Here is a 16,259-nt window from a genome sequence, read left to right as displayed (position 1 = left end):
TCCCATCATCCATCTCCAGGTGGGCTTCCGCCATTGATCTCAACGCCAAGGCTTGTCACTAGCTGCTCCTCACACAGTGAAAGCTCTGGTCGCCGGCAGCACTCGCTTTAGATTACCCAGCTTAATGTTCAGTCAATAGACTCGTGGTTGGACAGCCGGCATTAGAAGAGTGAGGTGACTTGCACAGCAGTGTGACAGATTTTCCCCACTGTGGTCTTCAATACCTAAATTCAGCCTTTTCTTCTGTTTGTCCAGAATGACGCACAGAGGGTTATGAAACATGAGATATTACTGTCCGATAATCATCCTCGAATGACGGTGAGTTCAGATGACGTCACTCAATAGGAGAAATTACATCTATGTTCTTTTTCAGTTAGTTAGCAAGGACTAATGCAGTGAAATGGGATGAATCTTTCTTTGATTCTGTAGGGTTAGGGTGAAGGCCATGTTCAATATGGTCCTCTCATTTATTTGAATAGAGCCAATGCAGGGGGCTCTGGCAAAAAAACACTGGGGTGTTCGGCAAAAAGTTTAACATGACTTCAGAAGGATAAACGATATTAGCCACTAAATACAGAGACAAAGAGAAGCAATATCTTGGAACTGGACAGTTTAGTGCTTGTTACTACTAACACACTGAACTATTTAATACATAGGAGCTTACATGATTTATTTTCATCCCAATTTGTATTCCATATTTAAGTGGACCAGGTCATGGAAGCTTGACTAAATGTTTAATGTTTTTTGGGCACTTGGTCGACCTGGTTCAGTAGTTTAACCAATGGAGAATTAAATTCGGGTCTCTCCCCAAAGACCTTATCAGATGCCAGTGAAAAGAGGCCATCTGTTGGGAGTGTGTTAGTGAAGTGGCCATACTGCAAACAGACAACTCAATGCAAATGAGTTCAGTTGTTTCTCTAATTGCAGTTGTACTTAAGACTGATGATCATGATTAGGGTTTACTTCATAGCCATGTTAGCTTAGTATTATTTGTCAAAACAATTAAAGTTAGTGGATTTGTTCTTGTGTTTATAATATCCTAGTTCAGTATGTAACAATGCCAGAATTACAAACTGTTTTACTCCAGTGTTAACAAGCATTAAAGATATAAACAATTAAATTAAACCAGAATTGATCAATGCCAGGCATTTGGACCAGAGATTAAACAAAACGTGACATATCACCTCATGGGATCTTCAGCTGTTTATAGGTAGCCTGCCATTTTATTGAGATATTGTCAAGTGAGCAACATCTGTAATTGAATTGGCCCTCAACATCTGAAGATTGTCACTATGGAATCTAAGGCTACATTCACACTGCAAGCCATAGCACTCAGTTTAGAGTTTTTGCTCAGATCTGTTCACATTATTTGGTAAATGTTGCCCATATCAGATTCCAGTGTGAACGAGTCACAGTCCTGAAATGACCTGCATGATGGATGTAGATCTAGAGTGATGTAAAAGTCAAAGGAATTCTCATATGACTTTTCACACTGAGGTAACATTGCATAAAAATCATACCTGCATCAAGGAATTGAAGTAATAAGCTGCATCCCAAGACCATACTACATACTAATTCTAACAAGGTTCCGAGTGTCTTTCAAAGTTTAGTTACACTGAAACAGTGACAAAATTAGTAGACTTTTAAAAGTTAGTATCCATTCTTATTTGGAGCACAGCAACATAAAAGAGAGGTTGTATTAATTGCAGCAATATTAGATAATGTGGAATTCAGAAGTAACTAAATTCTGGAAGGTTGCACGGTGCCTTCAGGCTGTACTGTATTTGTTCTGTTTTACTTGATGCTGTGTGCTGTAAAACATCATACCAAAAAAAATCTACCCACCCCAAAAGCTACACAACATTTGACTTTTACTGTGATGGCCTCATTTTTCTTTGGCCATTGTACCATACTGTGCCACCAAAATAACTTAATTAGCCCGACAAGGCTTCAGCTTTAACAGAAAACACTGACACAATTAGATATCATTGTTTGAGGTTTATTTATTTATGGAGTTGAATATTAGTTTTTGCTACACCACAGTTTCATTACAATTTAAATCAACAAAATATTATTGTAGCCTAAAAAAATAAATAAGCCTTTTTGTTTTCTTTTTCATAATGAGAAACATATGAGTTTTTACTGAACATTCATTGAATATTTAACGACTTAATAAAATACTATATTTTCCCTATCAATAAAGTGTTACACATTAATTACCACTCGCACAAACGTTTTCATGGATGAGTGTAACGTTAATTTATCAGGCCATATTATTACTATACTCTGGGACAATACTGTAGATATAACAGCCTGATTTACTCACAGGGATTATTAGTTACATTTTATGAATGAGACAAAGAGAAAACTCACTGAAAAACACATAACAAGTATTACATTCTTTTACATGTATCACTGACATTAGACAGCAAACACCAAGTACAAACCGATCAAATTAACATCAGAGGTAAAACACTTACAGAATATCACATCCGACAGGAATGATGGAAAACAGTTTGCATCACTTTATTTTAAGGCATTTTTGTTACTTATGTGTACCCTTTACCACATTTTAATATATCATTATATAAGCTTTTCATGTGAACATACAGTATAAAAATACAGTTAGTATGTAAGAATAAACATGCATGTCTGTCGCTTATAGTCTTTTCTTGATCTACATGGTTCACATTCACTTTGGCTGATGATAGATACATAACAAACAAGTGTCATCTGGACACAGGACAACAAATATCCTCACATTTTCACCACTGATTTGATTTGATGTAACATGACAGATTGAAACAAGACTGATACAAATATACTTTTTAAAAGGATCCACAGCACACTTTGAATCAATATTTTGGACCAAAACAGCAGATTGCCAATTTATTCTAATGTTACAGATATTATCCGGTATCTTTGAATATCAAAAATAGCAACTATAGTTAATTTAATATTAAATAAGCTTCATGCATCTAATATTGATTTGGTAAATTGCACATATACCCTCACTTCACTTGCCATTTTACTATTGCACAAATTACACTATGACAATACATCCCTACCCTTATTCTACCTCTAAGTGCAAATAAAAATCACATGAACACAGTGGTTTGCCTCAGTGACCACTGGACTGTATTTTTCTTATAAAGTAGCACTCAATACACTTATTAACTATTGCTATAATATAGAACACATACATACAGTACAACTAGATGATTTCAAATGTGCCACTGAAACCATATCACATATGTTTTCCCTTTAAACACATTACTTATAATCAGTCCTCTACATTTACTGTTCAGTTATTCATTCATATCTTTATGTAAATATCTTAAAGTGCCTCATCAGACAGACTTTACATACACACAACCTCTTTGGCAACCTTATGGTGTCAGTGGAATCAAAAATTGCACATAACTGCTGAAGAGTAAAAAATAACTTTAGCACATTAAAATTGTTTTTATAGTATCCAGTCTATTGAACACACAAAGTGAAACAGGTTGGCAGGATCACATTTACAGGATGTCATAATTGTTATAAGTCACTTAAATATAGTGTTTGATTTTATTTTTTTTACAGAATCCTGTCATGTCTATTACGTTACTACTCTATGTACATTGGGATCACTCAGTTCACTCTCTGATAGAGGATAGTTTCCCTATCACATCAGTGCTACAAAGCGGGCATGGCTTCAGTTTCCTAAAGGCAGCAGACCAGTTACTCTCAGTCTACTGAGTCAAGCGGGATCAATGTTGGACCCGAAATCATTCTAATGTCTACACACACATCCAAAGAAAACTGTTTTCCAGTTTTCATTCACATTTTTTAATATTTACATACTGTTTATGAACTTTAAGGCTTTGTATTTTGTTGTTAAAGGAACACTATTGCACAGACAACAAAGACACACGAAGGCCTCTCAACTACTGAGTCTAAAGCTAAAGTCTAAGTCTAAGAGTGTTGAGTGAAGCAGCTGAGTAGGCGTGCTTCCTCAGTATGGCTTACTTCCCTGATTTATGAGGCTGGCCGGCTCCCTGGCTGCAATCAGCCAGTTTGGTAGCTGCAGCGCTGCCTCTATTGCACAGGTCCCTGATTTCCAGCAGGCCCTCGTTCAGGACTTTGACGAATACGGCCGAGCTCGTCCCTGTGTTCTCCCAGAAACTAGACACACAGAAGATGATGTGGTCTGACTGCGGGTTGTAACAGGCGCCATAGCCATTGGGCACCACCGGGCCGTAGCAACAGAACATTTCTACTGTGGTAGGGACCTGGATACAAGAGGAGACAGTCTGGGTTAGACCAGTTTAGCCAGTCAAGAGAAGGAGCTAGAATTTGAGAAAAATGAATCAGAAAAGTGCTACAGCTAACAATTTCTATTATTGCTTTATCTATTGATTCTTTTTTTGATTAATCATTTCTATCTATAAACTGCCAGAAAATAAAGACACAAACAAATGCTCATTACAAGTTCCCAGAGCCCAAGGTGACATCTTCATAGTAGTCCAAAACACAAAGATATTGTGTTTGCAATTATATAAAACAGAAACATGATCAAATTCCCACATTTTACCAGTTGAAAGCAACAAATGGTTGGACTTTGTTCTTTACCTAAAAGATAAATTTAATTAATTAACTAAGCTCTAAGTTTTCTAAACTTTCTACCCAATAGCCAAATAGTTTTAATACTCTGATATGCGTTTAAATCCCAACACATGCATCGACTACTGTTTACACACTGCAGGTGTTACACGGTAAAAATCTTTCAGTTGATTCAGATGCTCTTTGTTTTGCTACCAAAAATTGGAAAAGTGAACCAAAGTTTTAGTCATATCATAACCATTTCATGTACTTGTACAATCACTTGTCAGTCAGTCGTATAACAATGCAGCTGTCAGGTTCTGTGAATGTATAGTGTAGTCAGTATATGTACTCCATATCATTTATTTATATGCCTTAAGCAATTTATATTAGTAAAAAAATATTATTATTTTACATGTGGGGTTCAAGTGCTGTCAGCTAAAGGTACATACAGATGGTCTAAGAGAATAAACTCAGTGCCGGGGGCGGTAGATGAGTCTGACAGGGTCTCCAATTAAAAATACTAACAGGAAGCACAGAGCCCTGACTGTGGCTCCCAAACACCAGCATAAACTAAATATTTTTTAATTAGTCTTTATTTTGTAAAGTTTTGTTGTGTTGCAAGTGCACTTTTGCAGTTTCAGTTCCTGAAGTGACTGAAGATAAGGAAGTTAGGTTATATGCAAAACAGCATAATATTATCACACCAGTAACAGTGTTTCCTCTGTATTCTCTATCTTCATCAGCTGATAGAGCCAGTTCATATTCCTCTTTTCATCCCTATGAAAGAATTCCTCTTCCTGCTTCATTCAAGCACCTGTCCTAAGGCAGAACTTGATGTTGTGGGGAGCTGGAGATTTATATGTATAAATATGTCCTAAGGCAGAACTTGATGTTGTGGGGTGCTGGAGATTTATATGTATAAATATACTGTACTGACTTTAAAGAAATAATTTATTGTGAGAAAGCGTTATATGTAGAATAGAGTATAGAATAGAATAGGATACTTGTTACCTGACTAGTAGAAAGGATGAACTGGTTACTGGCCAAATATGTCTCATCACAGAAGATCTCTGGTTTCTCCATGTTGAGCTCCTTTGCGATCCTCAGAAGCCCGAGGAGATGATTGTCTATTGCCATTCCTGTAATAGCCTGAAAGATATTTTTTTTTGCTTAGTGTTATTTAGGACCTCAATATAAGCACAGAAGTAATTTCCAGGCGCAGTTCATGTTTTGTGCACAGTACTTTTTCAACCACCTGGGTTAGAGTTTTACCACAAACCACGTGGACTTGAAGATTTTGAATGATAGCCCATCTTCTTTAAGTAAAACCCCATCAAATATATATATATATATATATATATATGTGTGTGTGTGTGTGTGTGTGTGTGTGTATTTATGTAGATAGATAGATAGATAGATAGATAGATAGATAGATAGATAGATAGATAGATAGATAGATAGATAGATAGATAGATAGATAGATAGATACTTTATTTATCCCGAGGGAAATTCAAGTATGCCATTAAAAATGGTCATCACTTAATTTTGTAACAAATATAAATTCAACCTTCGACTGCAGCTGCTGCCCTCTGTGAAGGATGATCAAACAAACTTTGCTTAACCATTTTAAGGAATGCGCTTATTCGCTTTCTTCCTGACACTTAGATGAGATGACCAATACTGCTCTCATATATATGCCCTAAATACGAAACTCCAGCCAAGAAACAGTTAGCTTAGTTTAACAAAAAAGACTGGAAGTGGGGAAACATCTAGCCTGACTCTGTCTCTTCCCGGAGTTTCCTCTGGTTGCCTTGCGACTTCACATTGAGGGCACAGTCATAACTAAACTACTTATTTTAATCCAAATCATGATTTGGATTAAAAAGTAGTAAGAAGTAGTCCACAAACAACAAATGGATATGTGTTCTCCTTAGTTTAAGGATGGTCAAACAAACAACATAACACATAGTGTGATAATTAGAGAACTTTATAGGTGCTAGAAGCCTAGCTGTTTCCCTATTCTTCCATTCTCTGTACTAAGCTAACTGTGGTTTCAATCTTTCCATCTAAAGCGAGTAAGTGTACTATTCCTACCATCTGGGTGGAACGACATCATGTTTACACATTTAAATTCTGGCTGTCAAAACCATATATATATATATATATATAACTGGTTTAAAATACTTACTGCAATTGTATAATTTGTCTGGGCATTAATTGCATCCCTCAATCGCTTCATTTTTTCTGAATCCTGTTGAAAAATTGAAAAATGATTTAGAGAAAAAAGTAAATAGAAGGCATTTTTCACATAGTAGAAAAAGAGAACCATACAGCCAGTAAATTTACTTTTCATAGACCCATTAAATCTGCAGGGGGCTCTTCTGTTTGAATGGGGATTGGCGTGCCCAGGCGGCTGGGTTGCACCTGTTTCATTTAAGCAGGTGTGATGAACAGTAATGTGGGAGTTACTCAGTAATTGGGGATCAAAGTGAGAAAAATGACTCACGGTGAAAGTGGCCCTCTCATCTGTCATGGACTTCACAAAGGCCAGGGCCTCAGGGGTGGCAGAGCGAATGTTATCAACCCGACCTTCTTGGAAACGCCGAATGGATGCACTCTCATAAGTGGACACGAGCCTTCCACTGCATCTGAGTATATGACGGACAGGATCACGGCAATATATCAGCATATTTGAAATATCATAGATATAATCATATTAAGATTTATTTAATAAAATTTGAAGATGTAGATTATGAAAGGACTTTACTTGAAAAATGCAAGTTGTAAGGCAACTTGTATGAACGCATCTGGACTCATCTTTTGTTTTTTGATGAATTCTTTCCCATAAACCTTGAACTTGAAAACATCCATGTCAAGGTTATTCACCAGCCTGAAGGAAAAAGCACAGAAGACATGAGACCCAATGTCTATACAAAGACTTACCTGATATGGTTTTGTGTTAGTTTGTGTTGGTCTTGCCTCTGCAATCTGTCTCCGGCGGCTGCTAAGTGTCCTTGGATGTGTGGGTTAAACTTCCAGAGCAGCCTTCTTGGAGGGGGAAGCTCTCTGATGCTGGACGCTCTCGCCATTTTAGATGGACTCCCTGTTCTGTTCAGGACAACAACACCACTTCCTTCACTGTTGACCTCAGCAACATGCATTGAGACAACAATATTCAGTGACTGACTTACATGTATTTCATCACGTATTCAGAACACTGCACCAGAACAATTCCCTCAAATGGCGAGTGGTCGCACACGACTCCACATACCCCGTCCATTCCTACAACAAACTGAGGAAAGGTGGATTAGCTAATAGACCAAAATCTACATCCATGGAGGATTTGAAGTGCCTCGTACGTAGTCCTACCTGCATTGACTTGTCATACCAGCGGTTTGCCCCATTCTTCTCACGTCCGCCACCATGCAGCATAAGCAGGGCCCTGGTGGTATCCCTAGGCTCCAGGCCACTGGGCTCATCCAGACACACCACACACATACAGCTCTCAATCAGAGCCAGAGAGTCTCTGTTGGTTTGATCTGGATAGAGAAGTAGAGGAAATATATCTTGGTTAATTTGTCTGAAACTTGTTTACAGTTGTTTAAAACTTCTGAAAGAGTTGGAGAAACATTTGAGCTGAAACCTTTTATTAGTGCATCTCTGGCTTGTGCCCATTCTGTTCTCCCATCAGAGGTCAGGATACCAACAGGAGGAAGTCTCTCTTCAGCGTTTTCAGCCATTTTCGTGATTTTCTCCAGCTGGGATAAGATCTCCGTCTCATTGAGCTGCTTGCTATTCACGACTACATCCAACACGAAAAACTAGTGAGAAAAACATGATAGAAATCGTGGGTTTCTTAACTATTCCACTTTATCACCTGGTGCAGTTTCAATAGGAAATACTTTTTTCAAACTGTGTTCTTGTCTGCTAACAGTATTTTTAGAGTTTATTGCTACTGTGGTACAGCGTATAAACAGCTGAGATAATTAGGACACTGGCAATAATAGTACAGGGAATGCTGTATATATGGCTTCCCTACTTCAATCAGTTAAACATGTGATTCAAGGAAGCGGCAGATTTAATCAACAGTAATTGAGTTAACGGTCTGTATCTCCATGGGGACAGGCCCTTATGTGCTGCAGATTGATAGTGCCCAGAACCATTTCCATGTTAAAGCGCCTACTGTGCCCTTTTCTGTGGTAATTTAAAGTCACAATCTAAAATAGTAGCCTTGGACCTGCAGATGTTGGCAGTGGTTGTTTTATGTATTTATGGGAAACTCTACCTAGGATTTCTGGGAAATTGACAGATTGGAGGAAGGATGGCTTGGTACAGGGGATTGCAGGAGTGGGCTAGTGCGCTCTTACAGAAATAAACTCACACAAAACTCAACTAGACAACCACTTAATTTGTAACCACTGGATTAAAACCTTTAGTTTTTACTTTAACCATTAGTTGAGAAACACAGAAAATGCACATTTTCCATGTGTGACTAGGACCATGTAATGTATATGAATGTATTTTAAAAATATATATGGTCACCAATTACCTAAAATCTTTATCCTTGCTGTGCCAAATTAATAAAACTGTATTTAATATTTTGACTGATTTGGTCAGTAAGGATAGCAACTATATTCAGACCAGAGGTACACTTGTATGTCTTCTTACTTTTTAAGTTTTTGGTGTTGAAACTTGCTCAGTCGTGACTGAAGAACAACTGTTGATATGATCCACATATGGCAGCACGACATTTAGCTTCCACCATACTAAATTTGATTAAAAAAACGTCTTGCATAATTAGAAAATCTTCCAGTTAAAGTTTACAAGGATGCTGGTAGAGTCTGGTTGAATTGTGAAATATGACTACTCTCTCTCTCTCTCAACTCCTGCTGCTTTCATGAGGCTTTGCTGTAGCTCAGAAAGGAAGATAAGATGCAAACATGACCATTGCAAAGTGTTATTTTAAATATTCAAATAGAAAGATTAACTTCCCTAGAAACTTAATGCATTGCAATTTTATAAAGGCAGAGTATTTTAGTCTGAAACTATAATATGCAGCCATGCATACTCTCATATGCATGGCATGGATATCATAGCCAATTAGAAATGTAAATTATTGATAAAATCAGTCAAATGATTACCCACTTATATTGTCATATTACCCTGTATACAAAGCATCTGTAAGATGATAAAGAGGCAGTTGGTGAGCTACTTTTTCAGTGTAGTATCTTGTGTCTTGCATTATTGTTGCTCCCTTCTGCAAACTGTATGTCATATTTTTTTATCATTAACTGCTTATTTGTTTAATGTACGCAAGCTCACCCACTTTAAAGTCCTTTGAGGCATGTTTGTAATTAAGCATTTTATAAACTGGTCTATTTTCCTCCTGTTTGTTACTGGAAAACAAACCTTAGATGACAGATGAGGTTGAGTAGGGTGGAGGTTTGACTTTTTAGGTTGAATGCAAATGGTCAAGCCCCTATATCTGTAACACCTTACATTCAAAGATGGCATCTGTTATAGCCTGTTTAGATGCTCAGAAAGATCCTATACTTTGAAATCTGATGATGGGATAGTTTATCTGCACTGGAGGCCAGCATTGCTGCATGTAATGGTGAATTCAGAGAAAGGTAAGAGAAAGACCTCCAAACCAATTCAAGTTGGTTTATGTCTGATATGAGGTACTGACAAACTCTCACCTTTCAGCATCTATCATTAAACTGAATACACTATTAAAACATCCTTACATTTACATTTATATTTTCCCTCAAATGGACAGGACACAGTCTTCAGTGGGAAGTGTGATGTGGTGCGAAAAGTATCCACAAAGGCCAGTGTCCTGACCTGGTTCTTGCACGCCACAATGATGTGCTCTGGCACCGATGAGGCTGCGTTCATCTGGACCTTGAGCACGTCTGTCTTTAGCCCTGGGTAGCGGTAGGAGGTGAAGAGGCGATAGTACTGCTCCATGCACAGAGGAGTCCCAGCAAGTTGGCCTCGAGCAAAGTCCACTGGCAGCGCTCGCCTGAGAGATATTATTACACACATCAAATTACCCGAGAGGACTCACACACCTATACTTCATTTCATTTTTCATCTTACATTCACTGACTTTACTTTGTGGAGATGAGGTGTAGGACATGCAAGCCGACAGGTAATCCATTGCAGGTTGAACTTACGCATCAATGAGAGCCTTATACTCCAACACTCCTCTGATGAGACGAGCAGCAAATCTTAAAAGAGTGAGAAGTTTGAAATAAATAAAACAGGGTGCAGAGTTGGCCGTAAAACAACTGCACATACACAGCAAACAGATTATAATTAGATATACTCTCATCTCTCAGAGGACTAACAGTAATCACATTATGGTAAATTACTAGGATACAGTGGGCGAGCTGTGTGTGTGTTTATCTATGTTAGTGAGAAAGAGAGAGAGAGAATCGGCCTGTATGGGTGAGTGGGCGGTGTGGGCAAATAGGGAAAACACAGAGCCCTGCCAGGTCTTATGCTGTGCGTCATTTGTCTTGGTGTTATTACGTTTAAAGTCAGATCAATACAAAGGAGGCGGCCGCAGTGCACCACACCCGTAAATGAGGCCTGACTAGCAGTCTCTGTGGAGAGCTTGTTCCTGTCACTCCCAATCTAATAAGTGTCTGTGTCAGTAGATTACCAGCTTCGGGGTGCTCTGGAAATATTCAGTTAGTGTGGCACGAGCTGACAAAAGCTAATGTTGAGTTACGGGGCTGAATGGACTGGTGTAATGTCTGGTGGAGCATGGCTCATTTAATAACAGTCAGAGATTTGCCCAAGAGATGATGCCAGTGATTTTCTCCATGTCTGTAATTCAGATCTTAATCTGTGTCTGTGCTGAGAAGAACATAAACCCTGTCAGTGGCTGCACAGCAGAGTGATAACTAAACCTTTGTGTAGTGGATGTTTTCTCTAGTTTTCAAGTGCCTTTGAAGACTTGACACTTTCAAGCTATGTGCAACCAACAATCTGTGGTGTTCAGTGTTTTCTGGGAGTTATTGTGTCATATGAAGTATTGTAATTTGCTTTTTAGTGGAAGTTTTAGGTTTCCTACATTTCCAGAAATGACTTTGAGAATGTGCCATGACTGTGCGGCTTGTTGGTTTTAAATGCAGGTACAGAATAACAGCAAGGTTGGAGAAAAATTGTTTTCAACAGAGCTGAAACAGTTAGTCAATCAACAGATAATGAATCTGCAACTATTTCAATAACCAAGTAATTGTTAGGTGAAAGAAGCCCTTTCACTTTGATTGAGTGACTAGGGAGGGGATTTGATAAGATTTTATAGATACCAGTATCACTATAGATTCTGTTTATTGGTCCAATTCTTTGTCAATTCCCTTATAACCTTACATCCTTAGTTTTTCTGTGAAATGAAGCTATGCTTCGGACTGTTTTTCCTCTCTGCCATTACCCCCTCTTTGTTCAAGTTTCCAGCAGTATAGACACGAGTTTGACATCATTGTTATGCAATGTGCAACTGTCCAAAAAAAATGCCAAAATTGATAAAAGGAACTGATAAGCTTGATGGCATACGATTCTCGAGAACCTGACTTTTACCTCTGAAGTTATCATGGCTAAAATATTTTCTGCTATTAAACTCAATGCTGAAAATGTTTTGTTGCAGTTACATATTTTTCATATTGCATGCTGAGCTCATGCAAACACTTTAGAGTTTGAACAATAGTCGAACCCAAAGTCCAGGACATACCTGAGGGCATCTTTATGATCTCTGAATGTCTGCTTAGGAAACACCATGACAGGACTGGAGTTGACAGGTAGGGCCAACCTGTTGTTTAAGTACATGTCCTCCAGCCAGTAGTCATAGACCTGAATAAAAACACAGGGACGGTTTTTGAGAAATGTTGGTTGCTTAAGCATTTTGGACTCAGGTTATTACTTTCAGAGTTGAGACCTGTGTGCAATGGAGTAAAAACCCATTACAGTGCATCACTGCCAGATGAAAAGGAGAGTGGGAGAGAGTCGGCGTGAGAGTGGGAGCGTGATAGATTTCACTGAGCTGGATGAGTTGTGGACTGACCGATCACCCAGACGCAGGAGGAGAGATTGAAGCAACAAAAGATAAGCAGAGACTCCAATAAATCTTTATCACCAGGTGTTTCACTTTTTCCAACTCTTTTATGAATAGGTTATATATTTTTTAAAGAGCTGTATCATCTTTCAGTCAAAATCCATGGCAATTTTCATTCTTATTTTCAGACTGAATACATCAGATGCAAAGTTTGATACCTTATTATTACAAAAAAAACATAAAACTGTTGCTGAGTGCAAATGCTGCATTATAAATGGTTAAAATTTTGCAATAACTGTATTAAGTTTCCCAAATTAACTTATAATGATAATGATAAACAAAGCTCCATAGGAGAAACACTCAACAACAAAAAGAAAATCTTTATTGATATAGGGGAAAGCTGCGTGAGATTTTTTTTACGTCTCTTTGCCAGTTCATGCCCCTACAGCAAAAAGAGAGTGTTTTTTTTTAACTTCTAGAGCTGAGATTTTACCCAGTTGGTCGTCTTGTCCCTCCTCTCTAAGAGTTTCTTTTGTAGAACTTCTCCGACACCTCCAGGAGCCCCAAACTTCTCTACGATGGCCTTTGTTTTCTTAAACTGCTCCTCCTTTACCAAGTGTTGGACGCACTTCAAATATGTGTCGAGGGTTTGTTTCAGTGGTGGCACAGGGACCTTTGGCAACACCTGATGTAAAAAAAAAACCAACAGATTGATATAAATACTCATAAAGTGTAATGACAGGAAGGACAGCAGCTGTTCAGCATTTTTATGTCTTTCCCCAATTCACTGAGGGTTCATTAGTTAAAGAGGTAATTCCCTCACATCTTTTCTTGATGCTTATATTATTAGAACCTGACTTAATAATTCATCCTAAATGCTTCAAGTGTTTTCAAGCCTCATAGCCTCGTGGGACTCTGTTGTTTGATAAGGATGGATAATGCAAATTGATTTCTGTCTGATGTATGTTCATTTGCATAATGATACTGTTATTAACCCAACATGTTAATATTGACCAGTACCACTGAATTATAAAATAAGCTGTGTAGCTGTGGAAATAGGAACTGTGCAGATGTTTTTTTATTTTTGGTAAGTATATGTATAAAATGTTATAAAGAGTTCGGTCTAGACCTACTCTATATGAAAAGTGTCCTGAGATAACTTCTGTTGGCGCTATACAAATAAAATTGAATTGAATGGAATTTAATTGGATTAAAATGTTATCCTGGAAAAACAAACAATAAACTTATTTAATTCAGCAACAATTAAACACAGTAAACAAAATGCAAACTCCATTATAGCCAGTGATGGATTATATCCACCACTGGCTCAATGTTGATTAAATGATTTCACAAAAAAATACCAGTGGCAGAAGAAGTAGTCAGAGCCTTTACTTAAGTAGGAGTAGCAATATCACACTGTGAAAACACTGCATTAGAAAGTAAGTGAGTATTATCAGCAAAATTAGCAAAAACTGGTCACTGTCAGTAATTTACTGTTACTGATTAATACTACTGTTGCATTAATGTGTATGTTGCATTTAATTTCTGTAGTTGTTAAAGGTAATTATAATGATGACTGGCATAATCTACAACAATTGCATTGCATAGCGTCGCTAAATATATGATGAGAACCAAGTATCTCTAAAAAGTCGACTTTTCACAAGCTTTTCATGAGAAAACACAGCCCTGCTTTTGGCTCTGCTAATCCAAAAGAGGTTTTTAAACGTTTATTCATCTTGAGAAGAAAGATAATACCCAAAAAGGAACACTTAATCCATCTATTTATCAGAAAGAATCAAACTCACAGTCACCAAATTTGGAGATACATAGTTTTCACTGGACAAGAAGACCTTGCAAATTTGTAATCTGAAAAGTAACCAGTAACTAAAACTTTCAGACAGATGTAGTGAACTAAAAAGTACAATATTTGCCTTTGTGATGTGATGGAGTTGAAGAATAAATAAAAAGATAGATAGATAGATAGATAGATAGATAGATAGATAGATAGATAGATAGATAGATAGATAGATAGATAGATAGATAGATAGATAGATAGATAGACTTCATTAATAATGGGTCGTCATAGATAAAATAAAGTTGCATACAATAGAAATACTCAGTATAAATACCTCGAATTTGAACTGAAGTACAGTACTTGAGTAAATGTACCTTTACCACTGACTGTGTAAGTGTCTAGAATGAAGTTTTACACCCCTAAAAGATGAAAGGCCTGTCATCATTTTCACCCCTAGCGGCCAGTGAGCGTAAGTAAAGCTGCCGCTGTCCGTGGTGCTGAAACTTCAGCACCACGGACAGCGACAGCGCTCTCTATTTAAAACCGTCTAAAAAGTGAAGATACAGAATGATGCAAAGAAAAACACTTTCACTATAGAAACAATGACAAGATTCATACTTGGCTGTCTCGGTCTCTGGCCGTCTCTTTCTCCAAGATTGGCATCTTTGAATTCCAGTCCAGTCAGGGGGAAATAATGTGGAAACCCTGTAGAGGCGGTCTGAGTTCAGCCCTCCCTGCACGAAGCATGTTAGGACATTTGGGAAAGAGAGCAGAAAAGTAAAATAAAAAAAGACAGTAAATAAAATAAGGCCTATTAAGCAATGGAGCTACATAGTGCTGTCTCAAAGTGAACCAGCAGGCTTCCATTCATCATTTTGCAGCCTAATTTAATTTGCTGGATGTCCTTGAATTCCAGCTGCGCCTCATCGCTCACCACTGCAAAGAGATGTGCATCTTAGAAACTCATTCCATCTCTGTTTCTCTCTTAAAAGCTTACATTTTCCTAAAAGAAATGAACGTTATAGCCAATAAATGGAGACAATTTGCATTTATTTTCCAGTACAGTTTCAATTTTTAAAGGAATTTTAATAGAATAGTGCAAATATCTCGAAGCCGAAAATACATATAACGTTGTAGAAATCCTGTATCACTGGGTGCCTGTTGGTTTGATTGAAAACAAGTTAAACGATAAACGACTAGAAAACTTTTCGAAATGACTTTTCAGAGCAAAGTGTACTTTTAAGTAGCTTAAATTAGTTTTTAAGATGAATAATCTCCCTCGCTGTGCGCCAGGGAGGCGATAATAAGTTCTAAACAAACACAATATCCCACTTTTTTATTACTTGGAAAAGAAAATAAGTTATCCTTACCTGCTCGGCGTACCACTCGAGAGGTCAGAGAAGTCTGTGGAAGTTCACATCGCCTCCCACGTCCACACCGTGAAATCCCATATTAGTGTAAAGCTCTGTGTAGGCGCTGGGCTGCTCCCCCGTCCCTTCGCTTCGCCATACGCCTGTGACTCCACATTAAAGCGCGCCTTGGAAAAGATGCTGAAGGTGTTTGCGTCTACCTACCCCCTTGAGGCAAGAAACTCCTCCCATCGAAATCTATTCGCGGAACATATTATCTAACAGCTTGCTCCCCCCTTCCCACATCCGATAATAATTTTAATATATAAATAGGAGCGAGGGTCGCTTTTTGGTGTGTCAGTCATAGGTGTTGTGATGGTCCTGCGGGTCGACAAATATGACAGTTACGATGCGTTCACTGTTCAGATTCAAGTCTTTCTGCAGAGTTTGTCCGACTGGCTTTAAT

General features: G+C 37.9%; 1 protein-coding gene across 2 annotated transcripts; it reads right to left on the bottom strand.

The window, feature by feature from the left end:
• Positions 1-1,983: 1,983 nt before the first annotated feature.
• LOC127373745 (choline O-acetyltransferase-like) lies at positions 1,984-16,000 on the bottom strand. Of its 2 annotated transcripts, XM_051418476.1 has the most exons (15): positions 15,815-16,000; positions 15,063-15,178; positions 13,143-13,334; positions 12,329-12,447; positions 10,767-10,820; positions 10,432-10,612; positions 8,231-8,408; positions 7,957-8,126; positions 7,779-7,879; positions 7,567-7,695; positions 7,355-7,477; positions 7,094-7,235; positions 6,776-6,838; positions 5,599-5,736; positions 1,984-4,274 (listed from the first exon to the last, which is right to left on the bottom strand). In XM_051418476.1, the coding sequence occupies exons 2-15, from the start codon at positions 15,105-15,107 to the stop codon at positions 4,008-4,010; spliced, it is 1,902 nt and encodes a 633-aa protein (XP_051274436.1). In that variant the 5' UTR covers positions 15,108-15,178; positions 15,815-16,000; the 3' UTR covers positions 1,984-4,007. The 2 variants fall into 2 exon arrangements, with proteins under 2 accessions (XP_051274436.1, XP_051274437.1); XM_051418477.1 differs by lacking the exon at positions 13,143-13,334.
• Positions 16,001-16,259: the final 259 nt, after the last annotated feature.

This window comes from Dicentrarchus labrax, unplaced genomic scaffold (genome assembly GCF_905237075.1).
Source record: "Dicentrarchus labrax unplaced genomic scaffold, dlabrax2021, whole genome shotgun sequence".
NCBI lineage: Eukaryota > Metazoa > Chordata > Actinopteri > Moronidae > Dicentrarchus > Dicentrarchus labrax.
This window is presented reverse-complemented; position numbering and strand designations above follow the sequence as displayed.

Bases quoted from the DNA above. Each gene is read 5' to 3' on its own strand.
- LOC127373745 (XM_051418476.1), bottom strand. From the start codon at position 15,107: ATGCCAATCTTGGAGAAAGAGACGGCCAGAGACCGAGACAGCCAA. The intron at 10,613-10,766 runs GTAAGTTCAACC...AATATCTCTCAG, and splicing joins TATAAGGCTCTCATTGATGC to GCGAGCGCTGCCAGTGGACT. The intron at 6,839-7,093 runs GTGAGTCATTTT...ATTTTTCAACAG, and splicing joins ATGAGAGGGCCACTTTCACC to GATTCAGAAAAAATGAAGCG.